The 27,982-nt window shown below is 48.8% G+C and overlaps 1 protein-coding gene across 2 annotated transcripts in view; it reads right to left on the bottom strand.

Moving 5' to 3' along the window:
- Positions 1-1,003: 1,003 nt before the first annotated feature.
- The window catches only part of pkn1a (protein kinase N1a), a 112,386-nt gene continuing 85,407 nt past the window's right edge, over positions 1,004-27,982 (bottom strand). For both annotated transcript variants that reach the window (XM_056279753.1, XM_056279752.1), the window contains exons 8-23: positions 27,773-27,967; positions 26,629-26,738; positions 26,335-26,478; positions 22,805-22,880; positions 21,876-22,011; positions 21,254-21,338; positions 19,085-19,164; positions 17,477-17,552; positions 16,416-16,507; positions 15,262-15,438; positions 13,500-13,562; positions 13,133-13,209; positions 12,568-12,710; positions 9,821-9,928; positions 9,490-9,570; positions 1,004-3,739 (exon numbers count right to left, since the gene is read on the bottom strand). In XM_056279753.1, the coding sequence (XP_056135728.1) occupies positions 3,536-3,739; positions 9,490-9,570; positions 9,821-9,928; positions 12,568-12,710; positions 13,133-13,209; positions 13,500-13,562; positions 15,262-15,438; positions 16,416-16,507; positions 17,477-17,552; positions 19,085-19,164; positions 21,254-21,338; positions 21,876-22,011; positions 22,805-22,880; positions 26,335-26,478; positions 26,629-26,738; positions 27,773-27,967 (1,847 nt within the window). In that variant the 3' untranslated portion in view covers positions 1,004-3,535. The remainder of the gene's footprint in view (positions 3,740-9,489; positions 9,571-9,820; positions 9,929-12,567; positions 12,711-13,132; positions 13,210-13,499; positions 13,563-15,261; positions 15,439-16,415; positions 16,508-17,476; positions 17,553-19,084; positions 19,165-21,253; positions 21,339-21,875; positions 22,012-22,804; positions 22,881-26,334; positions 26,479-26,628; positions 26,739-27,772; positions 27,968-27,982) is intronic.

The raw sequence follows: 27,982 nt of genomic DNA on the forward strand, positions 1-27,982 counted from the left end.
TGCGTGTACATAAAATATACTTTAAAAACATATTATCTGATTTATCAATGGGGTGGCAAGACTGTGTCCCACAGGTGGCAGCTGCCACCCTGTAGATCCGCCCCTGACCGTATGGGGGTATACATGTAAGAAGGACTGAGGGTTTTGGGGTGAAATTGTATTTTGAAGAAAAGGCTTGTGGCAACCAAAGTTGGACAGCAATCTATCTGTCTAGTATATCCATCCACCCAGTCTCTCTCTACAGTGCATCTCTCCATCTTGTGCCCTAATACTCAATTAGGAGTTATGAAACATTTTCAATTGAATAAAACAGTATCACGTCTGGGGTTGCTGTGGCTACCTACAATATGTGTGTTCAGACTGGGAGCAGCTCAGTGGCCTATTTTGGATCCTCGCCCATAGAGAAGACACTGGTGGTCTTCTTCTGGCCCTGACAAAATGGATGTGAGCCTGAAGTGGCCCACATGTATAATAGCAAATATGGCCCAAATATGCCAAATCAGATGTGGGCCTTTTTTGGCAAAGATGCGGTGCTCTGGGCAACATGTAATCTGGATGTGACCCTGAAGTGGCCCGTGTGGTAAATGGTGAATATGGCCCAAATATCACACAACAAATATGGGCCACCTTTGGCAAATATGTGGCACATGCGGCATTGCTATGGCTTGGTTCTGGCCCAGATCTGGCAAACAGAAGTGGACCGCTCAAGTGCCATCATTCCACGTGGTATGTGGGTCGGATGCGGCGTCGGGTGTGAGACGGGTCCGGGCCACAGCAATTTTGCTATCTGGGTTTGAATGATTTAAGTGGAGGACATAGTCTAGATTGCTGATTAGGATGGGCATGGAATCACCATTACACTGAGGTTTTGTGTGTGTGTGTGTGTGTGTGTGTGTGTGTGTGTGTGTGTGTGTGAATGCTTAACAAATCCTTTCTGGGTTTTGTATTTTCCCTACCTGGATTAGCAGAAACACTCAGACACACAAAAACACAAGAGCCGTGATTATCTCACCGGGTTTTCTTTATAAAATAACTCGTAATTTCAAATGAAATTGTTTTCACATGGTTATAGTCGTACACAAGATAAGTAGGTTTCACACTATCTTACATACACCTTCACAATACACCTCCAACAGAAAGGAAACAGCACAATGGAGCAGTCTGGTTTCCATTACAGACAAGACTACACTACTATCGGGTCTAAGGCAGGTTTTAAACCTGTTGGCGTCTCGGAGTCAAGCAAACTGACAAAGACAGGTGTTATCGTGAGGTTATTTCAGTTAAAACTAGAAATCCCCATCGAGGGAAATGTCGTCCTTCAGCACTGTTGTTCTGCCATGTCTACCGAGCCTCTCATTACAAGCAGCCGGGCTGGCCGGATGAGTCCGGTTTATTTTGGAAAACCCCCCCCACCCCCTTTTTCTCCCCAATTGTATCTGGCCAGTCACCCCGCTCTCCAAGCCGTCCCGGTCGCTGCTCGAACCCCTCTCTGCCAATCCGGGGAAAGCTGCAGACTACCACACGCCTCCTCCGATACATGTGGAGGCTAGATAGCAAAATTGCTGTGGCCCGGACCCGTCCCACACCCGACACTTTCATCCGGCCGGCCCACATACTGCGTGGAATAGTGGCACTTGGGCGGTCCGCTCCTGTTTGCCAGATCTGGGCCAGAACCAAGCCATAGCAATGCCGCCTGTGCCACATATTTGCCAAAGGTGGGCCATATTTGTTTTGTGATATTTGGGCCATATTCACCATTTACCACACGGGCCACTTCAGGGTCACATCCAGATCACATGGTACCCAGAGCACCGCATCTTCGCCAAAAAAAAAGGCCCACATTTGATTTGGCATATTTGGGCCATATTTGCTATTATACATGTGGGCCACTTCAGGCTCACATCCATTTTGTCAGGGCCAGAAGAAGGTCATCAGTGCCCACATCTGGGTGCTGTCTGGGAGTCGCCAGCTGCTTCTTTTCACCTGACAGTGAGGAGTTTCGCCGGGGGGATGTAGCATGTGGGAGGATCACGCTATTCCCCCCAGTCCCCCCCCCCAAACAGGCGCCCCAACCGACCAGAGGAGGCGCTAGTGCAGCGACCAGGACACATACCCACACCCGGCTTCCCACCCGCAGACACGGCCAATTGTGTCTGTAGGGACGCCCGACCAAGCCGGAGGTAACACGGGGATTCGAACCGGTGATCCCCGCGCTGGTAGGTAACGGAATAGACCACCACGCCACCCGGACGCCCCCTGTATGTGTTTCTTATATTTCAGCTCGGTGTTTGGAAACGGCTCCATGTTGGAATGCCAATTTGAAAAGGCCTCACTTCTGCTGATTGTGTCCTTTTTTTGAATGAGTTGACAGCAGCACGTAGCCTCAGTCTGCTGTACACACACCCCGATCCAATTCAGTTCAAAAGGCAAGTAGGTATTTCGTCATGCTTTCAGACGTAACATTTCACCGAATATGAATAATCCTTAAATAAAGGTCGTAGCGTTTCCTCATAACTAAAAACAAAGACAATAAAAAGGGTAACAGGTTTGAGAAAAGTGTACTGCCGTGAGAGCGTCCGGTTTGAGATTTGTTCTCTCGAGCAGCGATTTTCCACCCCGTTCTTCACACACGACAACAAGCGCTTGGTAGCACGGTTAAACATCACCGTCATCATGACGATTCAGACGCTGATTGTTCCTCTGAGTGATCTGAAAACCTTCGCATAATAAAAACGCATTACCCATACTACCTGTTTCACTTCCCGGATTGACTCCCCCCCCCCCCCCCAAATGGCGAACGATCCCCTTCATATTACGACGGGAATTCATAAGACATGGACATTTCGTAAGCGTTTATGTAACATTCTTCACTCTCATTGCATAACAGAGGGTCGTAAATGTTTCCGAAAGGACCGCGAAGTAAAGACGAAACGTATTTCCACGAAGCCACTAGAAACGTAAGGCATCGATTAAAGAGGCCGTGTGCCGGAAAACTGGCCACGGGCTCCGTCTCACAAGTAGGAGTTCCCCCCCCAGCTGGACAGAGAGCGATCCATGCTGACAAAAAAAGGTGGACAGGAAGTGGCATTTAAAGGGAAGATGTTTGCGAAACACCGAATTGTGACTGGGGTTCGTTACAGCAGTCGGTGGCGTGGAGGAAGAAAGGGGGTCTGAGCGTGACATTTATTCGTCTTTTCGACTGGATGAAAAAAAGTCTTTTTTAAACCACAGAAATTCATTTCCCACCAGGCGAAGGTCTCCTGGATGGGATACGACCACACACCAAAGTGACCATACATTGCCAGTCCGCACTTAGTTATCAGTCCTAAAGTTCTGAATGACTACAGACACACATTCACATTCATTCACAGTGCATTAGTGGACGGACAGACCTGTCAGTCAGTCAGTCAGCACTTGTTTCACGCTCAAGGAAAACTGCCATGACACCTTCGAAACACATCTCCCACCACAAGGTCACACATGATGAACGCCCCCCCCACCCAAAACCACAACCTTTGACCCCCACTAGTCCCCCCTAACAGAGGTCAGAGACATAGTCAAAATCTCGGAAACCGTCCTGGTCCTTGTGGGACAGTGTGCGGGGCTCGCGGGGAGGCGTGAGGATCGGGGCCTCCGTTGTGAACTCCTCGTCGAAGTTGCTGACATCCTCCTTGTCGGCGATGGAGGGAACAAAAGGAGGGGGCAGCTTCCTCTGCAGCAGCGCCTCCCAGTCCAGACCCTGAGAGCGGAGGAAAAGAGGAGAGAGCGCAATGGGACAAAGGAGAGAGAGAAGAGAACGAACATATGAGAAGTAATATTATAGGACAACAAAGAAGAGACAACAAAATACTAACGTGTATATGAACGTAGAGTTTAAAGGTCCTGCGAGACAAGACTTTAGAGCACCACAAACTTCTGTGATTTACGAATTAAACGGATGGGATAGTTTGACTTGGTAGCCAATAATGGCCGGCCATTTTTAGAAGAATGAGGACATCGATATGCTATTGGCTAGCTCCACTTCGGTGATGGAAAATCACTTGTTTTCTCCCAGTTGTGCTCCCAAATCATTGGACATTTTTGTTGATTTGAGAATTCAAATATTCTTTTACCATTGGTTTTCAATGACTTTTCCATACTTACATTCCAACTTGGCTAAAATCTATATATACACACACACAATTGAATCTATATTTCAAATACTATGCATAAGCCACTCTACTCTCAACAACCTTTGCAAACCATATGTTTTACTTGTGAAACCACGGATTGTTGAAACTGCACTTGCACAGCATACTGTTGACTAGCTAGCTAGCTAGCTAACTGGTGGGAAAGCTAGCCAGCGAAGGTACATGGGGAGCATATCTATGTTCCCAGGGTCCTAAGTTCCCAAGGACTATGCAGGGATGGCTGGTATAAATGGGCTAACACGGCTAAGTCCTCCCTATCTTTTACAATAAAGATGAGAAAATCATTGTTAAAAAAAACCTTAGAACAGACTCTTTTAAATTTTGGTGGAACTTGGAGCGGCAACAGCACCAAATAGTCACAAGAAAACACAGTATATATCTAAATACATATAAATAAACATATCCTTCCTACCCCCCCCCCCCCTCCGCCTCCTGTACAAGGACTGACTAGGACCGACTCCTTGACCCCTGTCCCCCACACAAGGACTGACTAGGACCGACTCCTTGACCGCCATTGAAACCTCATGACTTATGATTAGGCTGACTTGATCTAGTTCAAGTTCAAGTTGCATTTTTATAGCGCCTTTCTAGCTGCAACAACCACTGACCCACCTGACAGTACCGTACCTTGCATATTGCACATGATGTACTGTTTTATAGTGTACAAGTTGCTACTGTTCACATATTGCATATTACATATGACATACTACCTTGCATATTGCATATTGTGTACTATTTAAAACGTACAAGGTGCAGCCAAGGTGAGGAGTGTGTCCATTTTGGGAACCTCAGAATTGCATCTCTGCTCTTTGCAGATGTGGTTTTGTTGGCTTCATCAGAACGCGACCTCCAGCACGCACTGGGGTGGTTTGCAGCTGAGTGTGAAATGGCCAGGAGAGAGTCAGCTCCTCCAAGTCTGAGGCCATGGTTCTCTACCAGAAAATGGTGGATTGCTCCCTCCGGGTTGGGGATGAGTTGTTGCCTCAAGTGAAGGAGTTCAGGTATCTTGGAGTCTTGTTCACGAGTGAGGGTAGGATGGAGCTGGAGATCGACAGGTGGATTGGTGCAGCATCAGCAGTAATGTGGACGTTGTACCGGACCGTTGTGGTGAAGAGGGAGCTGAGCCGGAAGGCAAAACTCTCAATTTACCAGTTAATCTTCATTCCAACTGTCAACTATGGTCATGAGCTTTGGGTAGTGACTGAAAGGGTGAGATTGCAAATACAAGCGGCTTAAATGAGTTTCCTCTGTAGGGTGTGTGGGCTCAACCTTAGAGATAGGGTGAGGAGCTCGGACATCCGGAGGGAGCTCGGAGTAGAGCCGCTGCTCCTTCGCGTCGAAAGGAGCCAGTTGAGGTGGTTCGGGCATCTGATTAGGATGCCTCCTGGGCACCTTCCTTTAGAGGTTTTTCGGACACGTCCAACTGGGAGGAGACTCTGGGGTACACCCAGAACTCGCTGGAGGGACTACATGTCTAATCTGGCCTGGGAACGCCTTGGGATCCCCCAGGAGGAGCTGGAGGGTGTTGCTGGGGAGAGGGACGTCTGGAGTGCCCTACTTAGCTTGCTGCCACCGCGACCTGACCCCGGAGAAGCGGCTGATGATGAGATGAGATTAGATGAGATGAGATGAGAAGAGATGAAGTTGCTATTTATTTATGGAGTGATGATAGAGCATACTGCTGGTGGAGTGCATATGCGCTATATGCTATGCTGTGTGTATATGCTATGCTATACACTCACTGGCCACTTTATTAGGTACACCTTGCTAGTACCGGGTTGGACCCCCTTTTGCCTTCAGAACTGCCTTAGTCCTTCGTGGCATAGATTCAACAAGGTACTGGAAACATTCCTCAGAGAGTTTGGTCCATATTGACATGATAGCATCACGCAGTTGCTGCAGATTTGTCGGCTGCACATCCATGATGCGAATCTCCCGGTCCACCACATCCCAAAGGTGCTCTATTGGATTGAGATCTGGTGACTGTGGAGGCCATTTGAGTACAGTGAACTCATTGTCATGTTCAAGAAACCAGTCTGAGATGATTCGAGCTTTATGACATGGCGCGTTATCCTGCTGGAAGTAGCCATCAGAAGATAGGAACACTGTGGTCATAAAGGGATGGACATGGTCAGCAACAATACTCAGGTAGGCTGTGGCGTTGACAAGATGCTCAATTGGTACTAAGGGGCCCAAAGTGTGCCAAGAAAATATCCCCCACACCATTTCACCACCACCACCAGCCTGAACCGTTGATACAAGGCAGGATGGATCCATGCTTTCATGTTGTTGACGCCAAATTCTAACCCTACCATCCGAATGTCGCAGCAGAAATCGAGACTCATCAGACCAGGCAACGTTTTTCCAATCTTCTATTGTCCAATTTTGGTGAGCCTGTGCGAATTGTAGCCTCAGTTTCCTGTTCTTAGCTGACAGGAGTGGCACCCGGTGTGGTCTTCTGCTGCTGTAGCCCATCTGCCTCAAGGTTCGACGTGTTGTGCGTTCAGAGATGCTCTTCTGCATACCTCGGTTGTAATGAGTGGTTATTTGAGTTACTGTTGCCTTTCTATCAGCTCAAACCAGCAGGCCATTCTCCTCTGACCTCTAGCATCAACAAGGCATTTTCGCCCACAGAACTGCCGCTCACTGGATATTTTCTCTTTTTCGGACCATTCTCTGTAAACCCTAGGATGGTTGTGCGTGAAAATCCCAGTAGATCAGCAGTTTCTGAAATACTCAGACCAGCCCGTCTGGCACCAACAACCATGCCACGTTCAAAGTCACTTAAATCACCTTTCTTCCCCATTCTGATGCTCGGTTTGAACTGCAGCAGATCGTCTTGACCATGTCTACATGCTTAAATGCATTGAGTTGCTGCCATGTGATTTGGCTGATTAGAAATTTGCGTTAACGAGCAGTTGGACAGGTGTGCCTAATAAAGTGGCCGGTGAGTGTATATATGCTTAAATATGCAGAATATACGCTGATCTCATATCTATGTTATATATGAATGTTGGTGTTGGTGTTGGGTTTGGTATTGTTCTGATCCCGAGGTGACTGACCTATACTAACTACCTATCTGCCTACCTCTGTTACTCTACCCTGCTGATGTCTTTTTTTGCCCTCTTTGCTGCTATCTACATCAGAATTTCCCTTCAGGGATGAATAAAGGTTAACTTATCTTATCTTACCTTAAATGGGGTTATTTTTTATACCCCAAACACTGTAGCATAAGTTTCCATTATCTTCGTAGCAAGTGACTGACAGGCACCATGGCATGCCCTCTTCATTTGCTGATCATTTGGGCTAAATTCATTCAGTCCTCGGGCCGCTGGCTTTTGACCAATGACAGCGGACGTACAGAGTAAAGGTACATATAGCGAGGTGCTACTTGTGCGAGAGTGGTGAGGGGAAGGTGAGGGCGGGTGTTAAGCTGAACGAGGTGGATTATTTACTTTATCATCCATTTTCTTTTATGTCTTTGGAGGAAATATTGGAAGTGAAGAGACTGGGGACACGTTGCTCAAATGATGTTCAAATAGCACAAAAGGACAAAAGACGAATTTGTAAGTTTGTGTTACTTAGTTTAAATGAAAGTACTGGCAAACGGCAAGTGTAGCTAAGGCTTCACTCTTCTGCTTCCCGTGCTTGCTTTTTGGATGAGACACGGCTTGGCCCCAACAAGGAATTGTGGATTTGAAACATTTATCCAACAAAATTTTGTGTGTCTGTGTGTGAGTGTATATGTGTGAGTGAGTGTGAGAAAGAGACAGAGACAGAGAGACAGATAGAGTTTTTTGGCACCAGGCCATTCTTGTGGGTACTTCTCTATAGTGTTGTTGTAGAGCACCTGCTATGACAAGGTATATAGTGTCGACTTGGTATCTCGGATGTGATGCTTCTGTTACGGCAGTGTGAACTATTGATGGGTATAATGCATTTGTTCACCCACCCACCCAATATCACCACCAGCCATCACTGGTCCTGTGTTCCTGGGGTTCTATGTCCCCCAGTTCAATATTCTGTTAATACACATGGATTCCTTCAAATTAACTAAAATCCCACAAATTCATTGAACTTGCCGAAACCTAACCTAACCTTAACCTAATGGTTACCTTAACTGATAGCTAACCTTAACCTAATCAATAGCCAACCCGCAACCTAAACATAACCTCAACCTAACCTTGGGAACATAGGGCCATGGGATCATAGGACCATGGGAGAGTACATAGTATGTAGAACTATGGAACATATGACTCTTTGTCATGTTTCCATTATCTACTACTACTACTACTAGTACTTTTGGCCTCCTCTATATTTCAAACATCACATCTGTGGTGCTCTTTCGTGGTATGAACCATACTGCTGCTCGCTGATCATCACCTCTCCTCTTAACCTAGCTTCTATTACTCTTTCCCATATCTTCATGCTGTGGCTGATCACCTTTATACTTCTGTAGTTGCTACAGTTCTGCACACCACCCTTGTTCTTGAAAATCGGTACCAGTATGCTTCTTCTCCACTCCTCAGGCATCCTCTCGCTTTCCGAGACTGTGTTAAACAATCTAGTTAAAAACCCCACTGCCATCCCTCCTAAACACCTCCATGCCTCCACAGGTATGTCATGTTCCCATTATGTGCCATATGAATCTGGGGAACACAGAACCCTGAGAACACAGGAATGACTCCAGCACGTTAGCGTGCTAAGACAAACTGTTCCGAGCACCCGCACAATGGAAAGTTAAATGGCTTGCCGCATGTTTCCACCCGCTGTTACGTTTTTTAGTTTTTTTTTCTAATGAATTGCTAACTCAACCTTTAACAGTATTGATGCTGCTTTAGTCAGATTTCCATGACTTTTCCAAATTTTTACAAAATTATAACTTTCCACGAAGGGCTCGAATTGTGCTTTCAAACTGACCGACTATTTTCAAGATTTTTTCACGAACTTAACAGACCCTGTAGTGTACGCCCACAAGTGCAGTATGATGTAACTAAAAATTGTTGTATTTGTCAGGGAGGGGAAAAAACCACTCTTATAAACACAAAAATATAGTGAACATGTTTGTGAATTTGGTGAATTTTTAAAATAAATCGAATCAACTGCCGGTAAAAGCGATAGCAGAAATGAAAATACATTTTTTCATTACATCAGGGCTTTAATCCATTAAAACAGTCCTCCAGTACTGTTTTCTAGTCTCTCGTATTGGAAAAATGACACTGTCCCCTCTAAACGACAGCGTCAGTTCAACACCTTACCAGTCCAGAACAAGAGAAGGAAAACTGAGGGTTTTTCTCACCCTAAAAAATGGCTGCTTCTTCACCTCTTCGGCATCTTTTTCACCAGAACCAAGCCTTCTCTCCGGGTTTCTCCTCAGCAGCTGCACGCACACACACACACACACACACACACACACACACACACACACACACACACACACACGCACACACACACGAGCCGGGAATTGAGTGACTGTGAATAGAGCCATAAGAAGCAGAACTCAAGTTTGAAGTTTGTGTGGACGTGTCAGGAAGTGGGCGTGTGTGTGGGAGTGTGTACGTGTGTAACGTGTTTGTGCGTTAAATGCAGTCTGTCTGTGAATAGGCAAATTAGTGTGCACGTGTTTTTACCCTCCTCATGATGCCAATGGCTTCAGCGGAGAGGAACCGAGGGTAGCGAACCTCATCATTCACAATGCTGTCAAACACCTCCTCCTCATCGTCCCCTGGGAACGGAGACTACACACACACATACACACACACACACACAGGATAATATACATAAGGACAGAGAAATCAATTGACAGCAGCCTGTGTTCTTGGTCAGTACTTCAGCTGTACTAGTAAGAGTTGTTTCTTGGGCCCATGGTGCACTTTTTTACTTTATTTTATTTTTTAAATAAAGTTGCCGGGAGACATAAAACCAATGGATGGATGTGACTGGTGCGGGTGCGGCAGCAACTGTACCAGTCCATCACTATGCTGCTAACTGCAGCCAGTTGTGTGAAGCGGCTGCTGACAGATGGCGAAGCTTACGCTGACTTGTGTTTGTGTGAGAGAGACGGTTGCTTTGTGAAGCTGATTGTGTGTGTGTGTGTGTGTGTGTGTGTGTGCAACTGTCAGGGAACAATGAAATCCATGTTAGACAACTTAAAGTAGGATGTCATTCTTGTTCATACTGCATTTTGATGTGGGTTGTTTTGGCAATGGTGCTATTGTTGTTACTAGCAGGAAATGACAAGTTTTCTCTGTCTCTCTCAATTCAATTCAATATGTGCTTTGTTGGCATGACATACATTTGTGTACATATTGCCAAAGCATGTAAAACAACAGCAACACAATACAACAATGATTATAATAATAATCTGTCTCTCTGTGTCTGTCTTTCTCTGTATCTCTTGCTCTGTCTCGCTCTCTCTCTCTCTCACTCTGTCTCTCTGTGTCTCTCTCTCTGTATCTCTGTCTCTCTGTGTCTGTCTTTCTCTGTATCTCTTGCTCTGTCTCTCTCTCTCTCTGTCTCGCCCTCTCTCTCTCTGTCTGTCTCTCTCTGTTTCTGTCTGTCTCTCTCTGTCTCGCCCTCTCTCTCTCTCTCTGTCTGTCTCTCTGTGTCTCTCTCTCTGTATCTCTGTCTCTCTCTCTCTCTCTGTCTTTCTCTGTATCTCTTGCTCTGTCTCTCTCTGTCTCGCTCTCCTTCTCTCTGTTTCTGTCTCTCTCTCTCTGTCTCTCTCTCTCTCTGTGTCTCTCTCTCTGTATCTCTGTCTCTCTCTCTCTCTGTCTTTCTCTGTATCTCTTGCTCTGTCTCTCTCTGTCTCGCTCTCCCTCTCTCTGTTTCTGTCTCTCTCTGTCTGTCTCTCTCTATCTCTGTCTGTCTCTCTCTCTGTTACGGGAGTGTGGTGTGAGTGTTTGGTCGGCAGAGTCAAGTCAAGTCAAGTCAATTTTATTTGTGTAGCCCAATATCACAAATTAAAAGTGTGCCTCAAGGGGCTTTACAGCAACACAACATCCTGTCGTTAGACCCCCACATCGGATAGGGAACAACTCCCTAAAAAAAAACCTTTAACAGAGTGAGGTTTTTTCTAACTTTCACTTTTTTTTAAATATTTCGTACTATGTTGAGTCCTGGGTATGACGTTAAATTGCAACCGCCGGGTCATCGGCGACTAAACCGGCACCCCTGCTTCACCCCCTCGGTTGCTGTGAAGAGGGTGTGTGGACACCCAGCAGGACTAAGAACAAAACCTGTCAAAGGGCGGATGAGTTCCTCTGTGAACCAACGGCCATCCATACCTGGAGAGGAGATAGGGACCAGCAGGTACTCCCCCTACTGGAACACAATGATGACTCAACCTGTTGAGGCATCAGCTGTGCTCCTACGACCTCCATAGTTTACGGAACTGATGATGATGATGATGATAATGACGATGTACTATATGTTATACTATTGTGGTGTGTATTTTTATCGGTTAGGTTTTTAGTTTTGTCAGGTTTTTGTTGGTTTTGTGTATTTTCTGTGTCAGACAGTGCTTTCGCTGCTCGGCGTCATGGATTTCTCCAAGCTAACGAGGAAACGCAGACTTAAGATCTGTCCAAGTTTCTCTTGTTCGATGGAGGAGTGTGGGTTAGTGGTGCCAGAGGTTGTCGGGCCCGACAGTGTTAAACCTGCAGCCAGAATGAATGGAGTAGCGGTGATTTTTGTGGACGAGGTGGAGAAGGATAACGCCGTCATCACAAACGGCGTTGTAATGAATGACACGTATGCGCCGGTGCTGCCTCCAACTTCACCTATAAGGAAGGGGATTCTGTCTAATGCCCCCCCCCACCCCTGTTCGCCAGCGATGAATTGTTGGAAAGAGAGCTTCCCAGACATGGTAAAATAGTGACCCCCATTAAAAAAAAAATCCTGTCTCCTTCACTTAAGCATATGCAAGGCTCAGCATTTTCGGTTTTTGTTTTTCAAAGCCACCCAGCATGCCGAAACATTTGAAAGGTGAGAAGGCTTCCCATACCCCTGGCGAATATTTTTCTCCTAGGATGAATCCAGAAAGTTCCCGCCCTCAGGCGTTAGGATAAGCCAGATCTGTCTGTCAGTCAAGGTCGATGCGAATGCGCAACAACCCTAACCCTAACACTAACCCTAGCCATGTTTGCAACCAAGCGAACTGTGCCAACTTAACTGTGTGTGTAGGGTAAGCGAATATTTTTTTCCCTAGGATGAATCTGGAAAGTTGACTGACAGGCAGATCTGGCCAATCCTAGCGCCTGAGGGTGGGAACTTTCCGGATTCATCCTTGGAAAAAAATATTGGCGTACCCCTGGGTTCTCCGCCCCGGTAAAACAGGCTTGTCCGGTTGTGTGTCAGAGCGAATGCGGGGTCTCACCTCTCCCACCAGCATTTCGTAGATGAGGACGCCAAGCCCCCACCAGTCCACCGCCCTGGTGTAGGACGTGTCTGTCAGGACCTCGGGGGCCAGGAACTCAGGGGTCCCACAGAACGTACTGGTCTGGTCCCCGTAACCCATCCCTACAGACCAGGAAGGAGGCAGAGGATGGAGAGATAGATCGGTATGAGGAGGAGGAGTTGGTGGTGGAAGGAGAAGGAAGAACGACATAAGGAGGCGATAAGACGGGTGAAGTGAGAGGGAGGAAGGAAGGGAGAGTGAGGGCAGGAGGGGAACAACGAAGGCAGTAAAATAGAGGTCGAGGATAGGCAAAAAAAAAAGGGAAAGAGAGAAAGAGATGGTATAAGCACATGTACTCAGATTTGCGCCAACACAAAGCATCTGCAGCACCCCCTACTGCACAGGCTTTGCAGCTACAAGCCAAACGGCAAATCTCTCATATACGAATTCATCAGTAGCAACATATGAGAAACAAAAAAGGACAAAAAAATAAATATGAGATTAAGTGAGCAGAGAATGTACGTGAGGGAGTCCCGTCTCTCACCTTCTTTACAAAGTCCAAAGTCGGCAATCTTGACATAACCGTCCATGTCCAGGAGCAGATTGTCTAGTTTAAGGTCTCTGGTTGGGGAGGGGGGGGGGGGGTTATAGAACAGTAGAGGCAATGGATGTGAAGTTAAAGGGATCGGTCACACACAAATTAAACAAAACATTTTTGTTTGAAATTAAAAATGATATTGAAGCGCAGATAACGGTGCGGCGTAACGGTTAGTGAATGGCGTGGCGTGAGCTGCACGTTATTCCTTATGAGGAATGGTTTCCGAAAGACAGGAGTTAGGAAAGGCTGGCTTTCTTTAAAAACAAAACACAAATTTCCCTTGAGGAACTTGGCGTGTGTGGAGTCAACTCACCGGTACACAATCTTGTGGTCGTGAAGAAACTGAAGTCCAAGAACCACACAAGCCGCATAGAAGCTGCGGGGTCAAAAAAAAACACCACCGATTTTTTTTATTTATATATATATTTTTAGTAAGCAAAATGACAGGTAGATTAAATGTAAGCAACATTATAAGTCATTATAACATTATTATTATTTTCCGTTTCCAGCGTGGGAAGATGGCGGCGGGAATTCACATTTGTGGCGGCCTCATCCAGTACCGTCCATGCCGTGTCTTTGTCCACGTCTGCGTCCAAGTTTTGTCTTCGTTTGACGGCTGGGAGAGCTGGCGCTGGATCGGCTGGGAGAGCGGGGCAGGCTAAGCTAACTGCTAGCCCATGCAGACCGGCGGTTCCGATAACACCGAGGGCGGTCTGGCGGCGGCCTCGCTTGGCGTTGACTGTGGTGTTTTTGATGTCATCGTGAGGAGTGCGGGGAGGTGTGTCGAGGGTGTCTGGGTGGGGGCAGCTGGTGCTGGATCGGCTGGGAGAGCTTGGTCTGCTTTGTCCGGTGGGCCCGGGGACCACGGCCCGCGCCTGGAGTTGCGCCCCTGCAGGAAACGCCGAGGGCAGTCTGACAGGATGCGGAAGCAGGGCAGGCTAAGCTAACTGCTAGCCCATGCAGACCGGCGGTTCCGACAGTCATCCTGGCTGTCGTTGGTTCCCTTGGACAGTGACTTTTTGCATGTGTTAGTTTGGGTGTGTGTTCTTGTAGTTTTTGTTTGTGTTGTTGTCTTTGTGTTGCACTGCTGTGGGCTGGGGGAAACCGTATTTCGTTTCATTTCATGTACACAAGTGCATGAAGTGAAAAGACAACAAAGCGCTATATAAAATTGATTTATTATTATTATTATTATTATTAAAGTGTCCCTGATTCCTGAAGTCTTGCTAGCACTGCAAGCAACCACATCCCCTGGCTGGTGTCTGGCAGCTGCTTCTGAGCGAGTGCTGTGGTCACTGTTCCGGTGTGCATGGGGCATGCAGTAATTCTTGCATGCGATTGGCCGTTAAAATGAAAATAACTTGATCCTCTTTTTTTTGTTACACCCTGCAACTGTTTGTAGAAGCCACTATCCCGGAATCAGGAACATTTATTCGTCGCTCCATTTCATGCACCTGCGCACATGAAATGAAACGAAACCTCGTTTCCCTCAGCCCACAACAGTGCAACACAAAGACAAACCCACATTTCCAAACTACAAAAAAACTACAAAAACACATAGTATATGTAACATATAAAAAAAATGACTTCCACTGTTCAAAGAGAGCGAACGCCAGCCAGGACGACTGTCGGAACTGCCGGTCTGCATGGGCTAGCAGTTAGCTTAGCCTGCCCCGCTTCTGCGTCCTGTCAGACCACCCTCGGTTCTTCCTCTTTGGGCGCAGCTCCGGGCAGGGCCGTGGTCCCTGGGCCCACAGGCCGCAGCAGACCAAGCTCTCCCAGCCGATCCGGCGCCAGCTCTCCCAGCCATCAAACGTGGACAGAGACACTGCATGGACGGTACTGGGTGAGGCCGCGCTGCAAACGTAACTTTGTGCCGCCATCTTCCTGCACCGCTTCTGGTGCGGGAAGACAGGAAGCGGGGGAGTTTATTATTGTTTTTATTATTTGTGTTGATCCGTTCCGACACGCACATTGATGCTTACACAAATATCATCATGCTATCACAGAAAATAAGCTGGAGAGCAAATAGCCAAACCCCCCACCCAACACACACACACACACACACTACGTACACAGCTCGGGGCTCGGTGAAGACGTCCGTGTGGATGTGCATCATCAGGTCACCTCCAGCCGTGTACTCCATGACGAAACACACGTGCTCTGGCGTCTGGAAACACGCAAACAGGTTGACCAGGAAGGGGTGGTGCGACAAGTTGACCGTCTCAAAGATGCGCTTCTCACACATCAGACTGGAGGACAAAACAGAGAAGTTGGAGAAGAATGCAGATAAGAGAACGTAAGAGGAAACGGATGGACGGAGGCAGCAAAAAAAGAAAAGAGAGGGTGGTTGAGGGAGCGCTTGAGGGGGTAGACGGGTGGAAAGATGATTGGAAAACAGAAGTGTCAAAAAAAGAGCAACGAGACACATTTAGATATAATTAGTGCAAGTGTTGGTCAAAATGCATGCATGGTCCGGCGCCCCCTACAGACACAACTGGCCGTGTCTGCGGGTGGGAAGCCGGATGTGGGTACGTGTCCTGATCGCTGCACTAGCACCTCCTCTGGTTGGTCAGGACGCCCGTTCGGGGAGGGGGAACTGGGGGGAATAGCGGGATCCTCCCACGCGCTACGTCCCCCTGGTGAAACTCCTCACTGTCAGGTGAAAAGAAGCGGCTGGCGACGCCACATGTATCGGAGGAGACACGTGGTAGTCTGCAGCCCTCCCCCCGGATCGGCAGAGGGGGTGGAGAAGTGACCGGGACGGCTCAGAAGAGTGGGGTAATTGGCCAAGTGCAACTGGGGAGAAAAGGGGGGGCAATCCCCCCCCCCCCAAAAAAATGCACACACTCAGGGAGAGGCAAAGGTCCGGTGTGGGTGCAGGTCTTTGTTCCAACCAAGCAGTTACACACCTGAGTCTACAAATCAAGGTCCTGAGCAAAGACTATTGGTTGATCTATAGAATCAGGTGTGTAACTGCTTGGTTGGAACAAAGACCTGCACCCACACCGGGCCTTTCTGGACCATGTCGCCTATCCCTGCACTAAACCTACGGATGAACTGTACTTGCTGTTTGTCTGGTTAAAGCAGTATGGATTTAACAGGCAGCAAAACGATGAGTGAGAACGGTTATCAGTGACACGGTGACGCACCAAGTGACAGTCAGTACCTCGTAAATATACATACACACACAAACACGAACACACACACACACACACACACACCCCACCTTTCCACCTCGTCCCGAGCGATGATGTCTCCTTTTTTCAGCGCCTTGATGGCATACATGGTGCCAGTCTTCTTGTACTCCGACAGCAGCACCTGGGAGAAACGGAAACACGTCAGTGTGTCTCATCTGACGAAGGCTCGCCGAGGGCGTCCGATTAGTGGAGACATGAAACGAGGGCGGGCTAATGTGACGTCACTACTTGGACAAAGGCAAAGGTGGCGAGGTAAGGATGCCCATTTTGGTAAGGGTCATGTTTCAACACAGTTCCTTTTCTTTGGGGGGGGGGGGGGGGGATTCTCCCTTTTCTCCTCGATTGTACTTGGACAATTACTCCACTCGCCCGAGCCGTCCCGGTCGCTGCTCCACCCCCTCTGCCGATCCAGGGAGGGCTGCAGACTACCACATGCCTCCTCCCATACATGTGGAGTCCACCAGCCGCTTCTTTTCACCTGACAGTGAGGAGTTTCACCAGGGGGAAGTAGCGCGTGGGAGGAGCACGCTATTCCCCCCAGTTCCCCCTCCCCACACCAAACAGGCGCCCCAACTGACCAGAGGAGGCGCTAGTGCAGTGACTGGAACACATACCCACATCCGGCTTCCCACCTGCAGACACGGCCAATTGTGTCTGTAGGGACTCCCGACCAAGCCGGAGGTAACACGGGGATTCGAACCGGCGATCCCTGTGTTGGTAGGCAACGGAATAGACTGCCACGCCACCCGGATGCCCCTCAACACGGTCCCTTTGGATTTTATTGTATTCCTTTGATTAGTCAAACAAGCCCCATGGAGTCAACTGAGAGTAAAAAACATCTTAAAGACGAATCTAACCAGCAGGCTCAATTTAGTTAGGTTTGTTTTTTCTTCAGCTGTCAGATGTTAGTTAACCCATTATCTCCATTATCTCCATTATCTCCACCCTGGAATTCTCATTCACCTAAAAAGCCTTTCACAGTCTCATGACGTCCTACGCTGATGAAATGTTTCAAATTGGAGAGAAAAAAAGAAACATTGTATTTTCACCTGACACAAGCGTGAAATGAAAGGCATCTGCCCGCCATTACCTTCCCAAAGTGTCCCCTGCCCAACACAGCGATCAGTCTGAAGTCCTGGAGGCTGAGAGGAGCTTTCTTCTGTTTACTACAGAGACACAGAGACAAGACAGACAGACAGACAGAGAGACAGAACAGAGAGCCAGTGCAGAGACAGACAGACAGTGAAGAGATACAGACAAAAAGAGACAGACAGTCAGACAGACAGAGAGAGACAGACACACAGACACAGACAGAGAGACAGACACAGACAGACAGAGAGAGACAGACAGAGAGAGACAGACAGAGAGGCAGGCAGACAGACAGACAGGCAGGCAGACAGACAGACAGACAGACAGAAAGAGAGACAGACAGAGACAGAGCAGCGATACAGACAGAGACAGACAGACAGACAGACAGACAGACAGACAGACAGACAGACAGACAGACAGACAGACAGACAGACAGACAGAAAGAGAGACAGACAGAGACAGAGCAGCGATACAGACAGAGACAGACAGACAGACAGACAGACAGACAGACAGACAGAGACAGACAGACAGACAGACAGACCATCAAAAACTGATGAAGAATAATTTTGTGTTATTTCAACGAGTAATTAATTTTGAGTAAAGTTCTAATGTTGTAAATACTAAGTGTTTGTTGTGAGTACTAAGTGTTGTGAGTACTAAGTGTTGTGAGTACTAAGTGTTGTGGGTACTAAGTGTTGTAAGTACTAAGTGTTGTGAGTAGTAATGTATATTTGTGAATTACATTGTTTTGCTAATTGTGTTCATTGTGAAGAGACGTTGTTACTTCAGTTATTCACATATTATTACAGACTTGTGTATCCTATGGTGGACAAGGTTTACAATGTTTTCAGTGTTTGAGCCACTGTGTGTGTGTTTGTGTGTGTGTGTGTGTGAGAGAGACGTCGGGCCTCCCGGTGTTCAGCTGGAGTGACTTGTTGGAGAAGGACGGATACGTCGTCTCTGGCAGGTGTTGAATGAAAGAGAATGCAGTGCGGCGTGCAGACCGGTTAGACAGTTTCAACACCATTCCTGCCTGAGAGAAACTCACGAGGATTTCCTCGGTGGCGATGAAAACCGCAGACCTGAAGGTGCCAGTAAATCTTCTTGACAGTGTCCTGACCACCCTCCCTTAAGATCCGTTAGTTGTGTGCTTCTTTGTGTCTTGCGTTGTGTGTCCTGGGCTTCTTTGTCTATGTGTGTGTGTGTGTGTGTGTAACGACCACGGATGACTAGAATGTAGTGAATTTGGCAGGGCAGCTGGGAACCACAACAGCCGGGACTCAGGTTTGGGGACCCGGATTCGGGTCCCGTCTGCAGCAGTTCCCGGCTGCCCCCTGTGTACCAGGTTTTACTATCCTAAGGGGGACCATATGTAGCCATCAGGACAGAAAAACCTGAAACCACCTACCATGTGGGGACATTTTATGGGTCCCCGTGAGGAAACGGGTCTATTTTAGGGTTTAGGACTTGGGTTTAGGGTTCAGGTTAGAATTAGGATTAGGTTAAGGTTAGGGTTAAGAGCTGGGGAATGAATGTAGTCAGTGAGGGGTCCCCACAAGTATAGGGTGACACGGTGTGTGTGTGTGTGTGTGTGAGTGTGTGTGAGCACCTGCTAACAGAGGGGGTTCGGACAGGACACTCGGGGGTGAGGTCTGGGGGAGAAAAGGGCTCGATGACTGGCAACCGCTCCTGAGAGGTGGGAGAGGAAGATGGGAGGAGAGGAAGTGAGACACAAGGTGGGAAAGAAACGAAGGCACAGGGCAGAGAGAGACAGAGAGGCAAAGAGAGAGAGAGACAGAGACAGAGAGAGAGAGACAGAGAGAGAGACAGAGAGAGCAAGAGAGAGAGACAGACAGACAGAGAGACAGAGAGAGAGAGAGAGAGAGAGAGAGAGAGAGAGAGAGAGAGAGAGAGAGAGAGAGAGAGAGAGAGAGAGAGAGAGAGAGCGAGAGAGAGAGAGAACAGCAACAGGGGGGACAAATAACACACAGTTTCAGTACACTGGTCCAGACAACACAAACCAGCATGTCATGTAAAGCAGCCTGAGTCTCTCCTCAGCCACCGTCTCAGATGTGCTCAGGTGTTGTAAAAGACCAAATCTTAAATGATCAATTGATGCCACCACGCCTTAGGGGAAAGGTGGCTCATCTCTCCTTCGCGGATCCTTATCCTCTTTTATACCTGGAGCTAACCCCTTGACACGACCTAGTCCTGCAGCGGGTGACTCCTTTCCGGTTTAAAGCTGAAATCTGTGCACATTTCCCCATTTACTAAACGGTTGGTTTATCCATGTGGCCCGCGGAGTCGGGATACGTAATGCCAGCCGGCGCCTTCGCCGTGGCTGGAGAAACTCCCCGGCCTCCGGATACCACCGGCGACGTTTCTGAGGCCATTTCTGAGGCATGTTTGTGGCAAACACGTACATGTTGGAAAACATGCGGACAAGTAGCATTGTTTCTGTTGGACAGTGTGACGCCCCCTGCTGGTGAATCAGCAGCGTCTGCATGTTAACTGGTAGATTAATTATGGGACGGTTTGGTAATCAGTGACACCTGGGCTCACTGTTCTCTCTCTCTCTCTCCCTCTCTTTATATATATATATATATATATATATGTCTCTCTCTCTATCTGTCTATGTCTCTCGCTCCCCATCTATCTATCTGTCTGTCTGTCTGTCTGTCTGTCTGTCTGTCTGTCTGTCTCTCTCCAGGCATCCTCCCTGGTGATGAGGCAGACTTCGTTTCTTCTTCTTCTATCTATTTGGTGCATTCTATACCTTCCCACACCACTCCTGCCCTCCATGCACGCCCTACATTACGGACCCCACCGACGTTCACGTCCCGTGCTCTGTGATCTTTCGCTACGCTTGCATTTCAGTTACTTTCGTTAAATAAATTACTCGATTTAACCTTCGAAATGGTGTGTCGCTCAGGTTGTGACAACAGACCGTCAGTATGACTGTAGAACGGCGCACCCGTGTGGTGTGATGTAGTCTGTAGTACAACCGACTGGCTGTGTCTTTTATGTCTGAGAAAATCAGCTGCGGCGGGTCTTTTCCTCACCGTCCTCTACACTGTACTGCATCAGCACTCAGTTCTACTGGAACATTCTACTGGAACATTCTACTGGAAGATTCTACTGGAACATTCTACTGGAACATGACTGTGTCCAACAGAAGCGCCACATGGTCGCCACATTTCAGAGGAGGAAATAATTCATTAATGGAGAAAAGTCGCAGACTGCAGCTTTAAAATGGGAACACAGTGAGCCGTCCGAATTGTTTTCAATCTCCATCACTGTGTTAATAATCCCACTGATCCGATCCCTGCTCACATCCACAGAGGAAAGCCCCCCCCCCATGCTCTCTCTCACTCTCTCTCTCTCACACTCACTCTCTCTTTCTCTCACTCTCTTTCTCTCTCGCTCTCTTTCTCTAATTCTCTCTCTTGCTCTATCTATTTCTCTCACTCTCTCTTACTCACATATACTCTCTCTCTTTCTCTCACAAACTATCTCTCTCACTCACTCTCTCTCATTCTCTTTCTCTCATTCTCTCTCACTCTCACACACTCACTCTTTCTCTCACAAACTATCTCTCTCACTCTCTCGCTCCCATTCTCTCTCACTCTCTTTCTCTCATTTTCTCTCTCACTCTCTCTCGTTCTCTCACTCTTGTTCTCTCTCTTTCTCTCACTCTCTCTCGTTCTCTCATTCTCATTCTCTCACTCTCGTTCTCTCTCTCACTCTGTCATGGTTTCTCTCTCGCTCTCTCTCTCACCGGAGTGTGTGTTTCCGTGTCTCTCTTGGAATCTCCCCTATATGGGGAGTCGCTGTCCAGACTCAGCTTCTCCACTGAGATCTCCCTGGGAAAAGCCACACCACATGTAAACGTTCACGGACACACATGCACGCACAGGAACACCAGCGATGCAGACCAATGCAGACCGATGCAGCCGGACAAGTGGACAGAGAGAAACACAGAGGCCGGTTAAGACACGGTGGTGGACAGGGAGCGGGCTTGCATGCTGGATAAAGGTTTCAGGTAGGCTGCCGTGTGTGTGTGTCACACACACCAGACTCCTTTCTCTACATGTATGAAGGGTTCCGGTCCAGACTCAGGACTCAGGAGCTCTGAGCACATATTACTGAGGTGGTGGTGGTATGTGGAAGGTTTACGTGTAGCAGCATATGTAGATGTTAAGGTTTTTTCTGTGTAAATCTTGTCTGGCCTCTGAATTTGTGGTTGTGCGTGTGTGTGTGTGTGTGTGTGTGTGTGTGTGGACGATAGAGGCTGCTGTGTTAATATATACATGTAAGAGTCTGTTAGGGCTGGGTGTGTATATGTATATATGTGTGTGTGTGTGTGTGTGTGTGTGTGTGTGTGTGTGTGTGTGTCGTACCCTGTGTTGAGTGTGAGGCTGTGTGCGTTGGGGCTGTACGTCCCCGTGTTGTTGACGGTGGGGATGGCGTTCCTAAGCAGCCTCACCCACGTCCCGATGTCCACATTCATCTGACGAGCCCGTAGGAAAGCCTTTCCTGGAAATGACAAACAAACACACACACACACACACAAACACACACAGATGCAACAGACGATTCGGTGCCCAGTGTCAAAACTTTTCCAACAATGGTATGTCCATATTCAACACACAATCTATAAGGAAATGGGCAATAATGATTTTGGACACGGGGATCGCTGGTTCGAATCCCCGTGTTACCATCCCTACAGACACAACTGGCCGTGTCTGCGGGTCAGAAGCCGGATGTGGATATGTACCCTGGTCGCTGCACTACTAGCGCCTCCTCTGGTCGGCCGGGGCACGTGTTCAGGGGGGAGGGGGAACTGGGGGGGAACAGCGTGATCCTCCCACGTGCTACGTCCCCCTGGTGAAACTCCTCAGTCAGGTGAAAAGAAGCGGCTGGCGACTCCACATGTATGGGAGGAGGCATGTGGTAGTCTGCAGCCCTCCCCGGATCGGCAGAGGGGGTGGAGCAGCGACCGGGACGGGTTGGAAGAGTGGGGTAATTGGCCAAGCACAACTGGGGAGAAAAAAAGGGGGAAAACCCCCCCTCCCAATTTTTTGTTAATTTTTTGCCCACTAGAGGGAGCTGTGTCCACATGCTTGATTTCCCTCCTGGTAGTTCTTTTAAGTTAATGCAAGCGTTCATATCGTTTATGACCTCTGTTTCAAAGAGTTTAGACGTTACAAGTTACCCAGAGAATAAAAAAGTAGAAAACGGCAGCTAGATGGTGATAAACAGGCGTCTCTACATCGGAGCCTTCTTCACATTTCTTTATTGTTTCCATTTCGCTTCGTCTGCTCCTCACCTTGCTGCTTGGAAAAGATCTTCTTCTGTCTCTGGAGGCGAGGCACTCTCTCAATGACGGGGTTGAAAAAGGTCACCTGGAACACACACACAGACACACACACATCTATATCCAAAATAATGCATCACGTGCAAACACACAATCTGCACCTCTGTGTTTATGTAGACAGGTGCATGGGGGTGTGTGTTTCATGTACATCTAGAAACTTCCCTGGGCTGCGTGTGTTTCCATCTGTGCATCCAGCTGCTTCTGTCTGTTCTTTCATGTGTGTGTGTGTGTGTGACAATGTCACAGTTTCTGTATATTTTTAGGTTTCTGTGTGTCCTTCCAAGTGTCACTGGACATCTGTAGCAGTGGAGGCGACTGGCCAGTACCGGGCGCTGGGGCGCCGCCCCCCTCAAACATCAAGAGATGAAAATCTACTTAAACATGTTAAATATAATTTAGCTGTATAATTATAAAATAAAAGTGTTGTTCAGTCTGTCATACAGTAATACTTCTTACTGAACCAGTCTATAAGCAAACGTCACATGCAAGCAAACTGTTCTGTTCCTGATGGTCTGAGTCTGACGGTTCTGGTCTGCAACCGAGCGCGATTGTTGTGTTCACGTGAGCCTGAATGAACCAAAGTCAATGGGAAAACGACTCTACTCTAGGGTGTGAAACACATCCTCCAAACGAACTAGGTGTGAGCTATGTATTCGTCTCTGCTGCTATGTGAGTTATTTGAATGTGGACAAGTTTCTTCGTGTGCTTGTGTTATCGAGGCTGTTTAAACCCGGCATGGACATGCGTCTTGGGTCATCCGATCACAAGTGGGAAGACGGAGGCGCGAATTCAGGTTTGCAGCGGCCTCACCCAGTACCGGTGTGGCAAGATGGCGGCTTGAATTCACGTTTGCAGCGGCCTCACCCAGTACCGGTGTGGCAAGATGCCAACGCGAATTTACATTTGCGGCGACCTCACCCGGTACCGGTGTGGCAAGATGGCGGCTTGAATTCATGTTTGCAGCGACCTCACCCGGTACCGGTGTGGCAAGATGGCGGCTTGAATTCACGTTTGCAGCGGCCTCACCCAGTACCGGTGCGGCAAGATGCCAATATGAAATTAACATTTGCGGCGACCTCACCCGGTACCGGTGTGGCAAGATGCCGACGCGAATTTACGTTTGCGGCGGCCTCACCCGGTGCCGTCCATGCGGCGTCTTTGGCCACATCTGTGTCTAAGTTTGTCTTTCGTTTGATGGCTGGGAGAGCTGGCGCTGGATCAGTAGGGAGAGCTTGGTCTGCTGTGTCCTGTGGGCCCGGTGACCACGGTCCTGCCTGGACCTGCGCTCGGGGAGGAAACACCGAGGGCGGTCTGACAGGACACGGAAGCGGGACAGGCTAAGCTAACTGCTAGCCCATGCAGACCGGCAGTTCCAATACGTGTTTTTGTTGTGTTTGTAGTTTTTTTTGTAGTTTATGTGTGCTTGTAGTTTGGATATGTGTGTTTGTCGTTGTGTTGCGCTGCTGTGGGCCGAGGGAAACCATATTTCGTTTCATTTCATGTGCGCTGGTGCGTGAATGAAACGACAACTAAACGTCCCTGATTCCTGAAGCGGACAGAAGCACAGGTGTGGACACACCCAGTGCGTCCTGGATGGGTCTCGAGGTCTGATCACTCAGGCCACAGACCAGGCCACGTTAAAGGACCACCTGGTCAACAGACGTCCTAGGCGGTCACCAAAGCCTCCTCCGAGTTTAGTTTGGGGTTTGTTTTTACCTCGTCTGTAATTTCTGACACACATTAGACGCACAACTGTGGACGAGCCCCTGTTCACTTTCACCTTCCACAAACAAGCGGAGCCCATGGCGTTGTAATAATGTGGAGCTGTTTACCCACAATAGACTAGTCCTCAAACACAATTTATCTGGTCAGGGATCTGAAGGCTTACAGACACATCATCAACATCATCATCATCATCATCATCATCATCATCCATCCATCCAGCCAGCCATTATCCAAACCGCTTATCCCAATCGGGGTCGCAGGGATGCTGGAGCCTATCCCAGCAGTCATTCAGCAGCAGGCGGGGAGACACCCTGGACAGGCCGCCAGGCCATCACACAGGGCTGACACACACACACACACACACACACACACACACACACACACACACACACACACACACACACACACACACACACACACACACACATTCACATCTAGGGACAATCTAGTACGGCCGATTCACCTGACCTACATGTCTTTGGACCGTGGGAGGAAACCGGAGCCCCCACAGGAAACCCACGCAGACACGGGGAGAACATGCAAACTCCACACGGAGGACGACCCCCCAAGGTTGGACGACCCCGGGGCTCGAACCCAGGACCTTCTTGCTTGTGAGGCGACCATGCTAACCACTGCGCTACCGTGCCGCCCATCATCATCATCCTCATTATATTGTTTATTTACACAGCACTTTTTAAAAACCTGGTTTACTTCCTGTGGAAGTGGAATGGAAATAGAAGAAACGACCACTTCACATTTTGTACGACAACTTAATGTGGCAGTCAGAATTTCCAGATGTGAACTATGTCGTCATAACTGACGGCACCGTAAAATGAGGCTGGAGTGAGCAAGGACGTCTCGTTTGGTCAGATGCCTGCTGTCTTGACCCCTCCCCCCTCATGTTTCCATGCGTGTCTACGTGTTCATGTGATCGCGACACGTGCCACGGCGAGGGTTCGAGACGACGGCGGACACGGCTTTAGGAGCTCAACACAGGTTTTGTTTGACAAGGTCTTTCATTCGTTTGCTCACACGAGGCGGCGCTCCACTCCCCCACAAGCCACGCCCCCGCTCCCCGCTTGCAGTCGAGGCTAAGCCACGCCCCCTCCCCACAGTGATGTATGTGTTTATTTGCATACAGGGCGGGAAAGTGAGATCCGATCACAAGTGGTCGCTAGAGACGCATGAGGAGACGCAGTCTAATGCCGGGTTTGAACTGACGTATTTCGAGCTCTCTCTCTCTTTTTTCTCCCCAATTGCACCCGGCCAATTACCCCACTCTTCCGAGCCTTCCTGGTCGCTGCTCCACCCCCTCTGCCGATCCGGGGAGGGCTGCACACTACCACATGCCTCCTCCAATTCATGTGGAGTCGCCCGCCGCTTCTTCTCACCTGACAGTGAGGAGTTTCACCAGGGGGACGTAGCACGTGGGAGGATCACGCTATTCCCCCCCTCCCCGAACAGGCATCCCGACCGACCAGAGGAGGCGCTAGTGCAGCGACCAGGACACACACCCACATCCGGCTTCCCACCCGCAGACACGGCCAATTGTGTCTGTAGGGACGCCCGACCAAGCCGGAGGTAACATGGGGATTCGATCCGGCGATCCCTGTGTTGGTAGGTAACGGAATAGACCGCCACGCCACCCGGACGCCCCTGTTTGGGTCTTTTCATCTGTGTTCCCAAATCACAATTGACACCAGGTGTGTATGTGTGTGTGTGTGTGTGCATGTGTGTGTGTGTTTGTGTGTGTGTACCTCGGCCAGGAGCAGCCCCTGTGGCTCTAGCTCCAGCTGGACTCTGTGCTTCTGGTTGTCCAGGAAATCCTCCAGTTTAAGGTACTTCAAAGCACACAGTGACCGATAATCCCTCCAATACACCGCTATCTCCATCTCCCGTGACTGAAACACACACACACACACACACACACACACACACACACACACGCAGAGATTTTTTTTGATTGATTTCATACAAATAAACACCTGTACATTTATTTTTATTTTATATTATTTATTTATAATATATATATTATTTATTTCTGTGCTCACCCTCTCGAGTTCCACAGTGAAGGTCTGGTCCCAGGCCTGCTCTCCTACAGTCTTCCAGGCCGTCTGCCCCACCACTGTGTTGTCTAACTTCAGCACCGCACTCACCTCCGCTACACACACACACACACACACACACACGCGTGGACGAGGCACAGAAAAACACACAAACATGCAAAATTAATAATACAACAGCTATATCGGACACGCTGGTGCAGGATGGGGACTGGAGAGAAACGGATTTACTTTGCAGTAACACATGAGCAAATGACAGGACCAATTCATTCACTCATTCAACATCAGCCGCTTCTCTGGGGTCGGGTCGCGGTGGCAGCAAGCTAAGTAGGGCACTCCAGACCTCCCTCTCCCCAGCAACGCCCTCCAGCTCCCCCTGGGGGATCCCAAGTTGCTCCCAGGCCAGAATGGACATGTAGTCCCTCCATTGAGTTCCGGGTCCACCCCGGGGTCTCCTCCCAGTTGGACGTGCCCGGTAAACCTCCAAAGGAAGGCGCCCAGGAGGCATTCTTATCAGATGCCCGAACCACCTCAACTGGCTCCTTTCGATGCGAAGGAGCGGCGCCTCTACTCCGAGCTCCCTCCGGATGTCTGAGCTCCTTGCCCTATCTCTAAGGCTGAGCCCAGACACCCTACGGAGGAAACTCATTTCAGCCGCTTGGATCCGCGATCTCACCCTTTCGGTCACTACCCAACCATAGGTGAGGGTTGGAGTGAAGACTGACTGATAGGTTAACGGATAGGTTATTTGCCCTCCACTTTGTGCAGGAGAGGAACGTTACATGCCCGCTACTTTTTGCAGTGGGGAAAATCATGTTCACAAGCAGTTCCCGGATCCAGCTTAGCTCTGACATGTGCACAAAAATGAGCTAAGCTTACACTATTAGCCATACAATTAAATTATTGATTAACGCCACTGATTTCCTTGGGGAGGCTGCAGACGAGTGCAAGTGCTTGACAAAGCTGTTCGGGAACTGCCTGCACAGGCCAACGAGGTAGTCTGGCTGAGTCTGCTGGTAAAGCTGTCCCTCCATGAACATAGACACAGTTCAGCATTTGAAACACAAATTGACAATACACCTACTCACACGCAGGAACACACACACACACACACACACTCGCTCCATCTTACAGGACAGCTCGTCCATCTTGCTGGGGGTCTTCCCGCTGACGGACCCGCTGCGTCCATACAGTCCTTTGCTGCCCCTCATGAAGGACCTGCTGTCTCCTGGGCTGTAGCAAGGCAGCATGACCGCCGTCCCTTTGCTGCGCCCTGGGACGACCTCCAACACACCCACACAGCCCAGCAGCTGCACCTGTAGGGTACCTGAGTCACAGAAGG

Source organism: Lampris incognitus, chromosome 5 (assembly GCF_029633865.1).
Source record: "Lampris incognitus isolate fLamInc1 chromosome 5, fLamInc1.hap2, whole genome shotgun sequence".
NCBI lineage: Eukaryota > Metazoa > Chordata > Actinopteri > Lampriformes > Lampridae > Lampris > Lampris incognitus.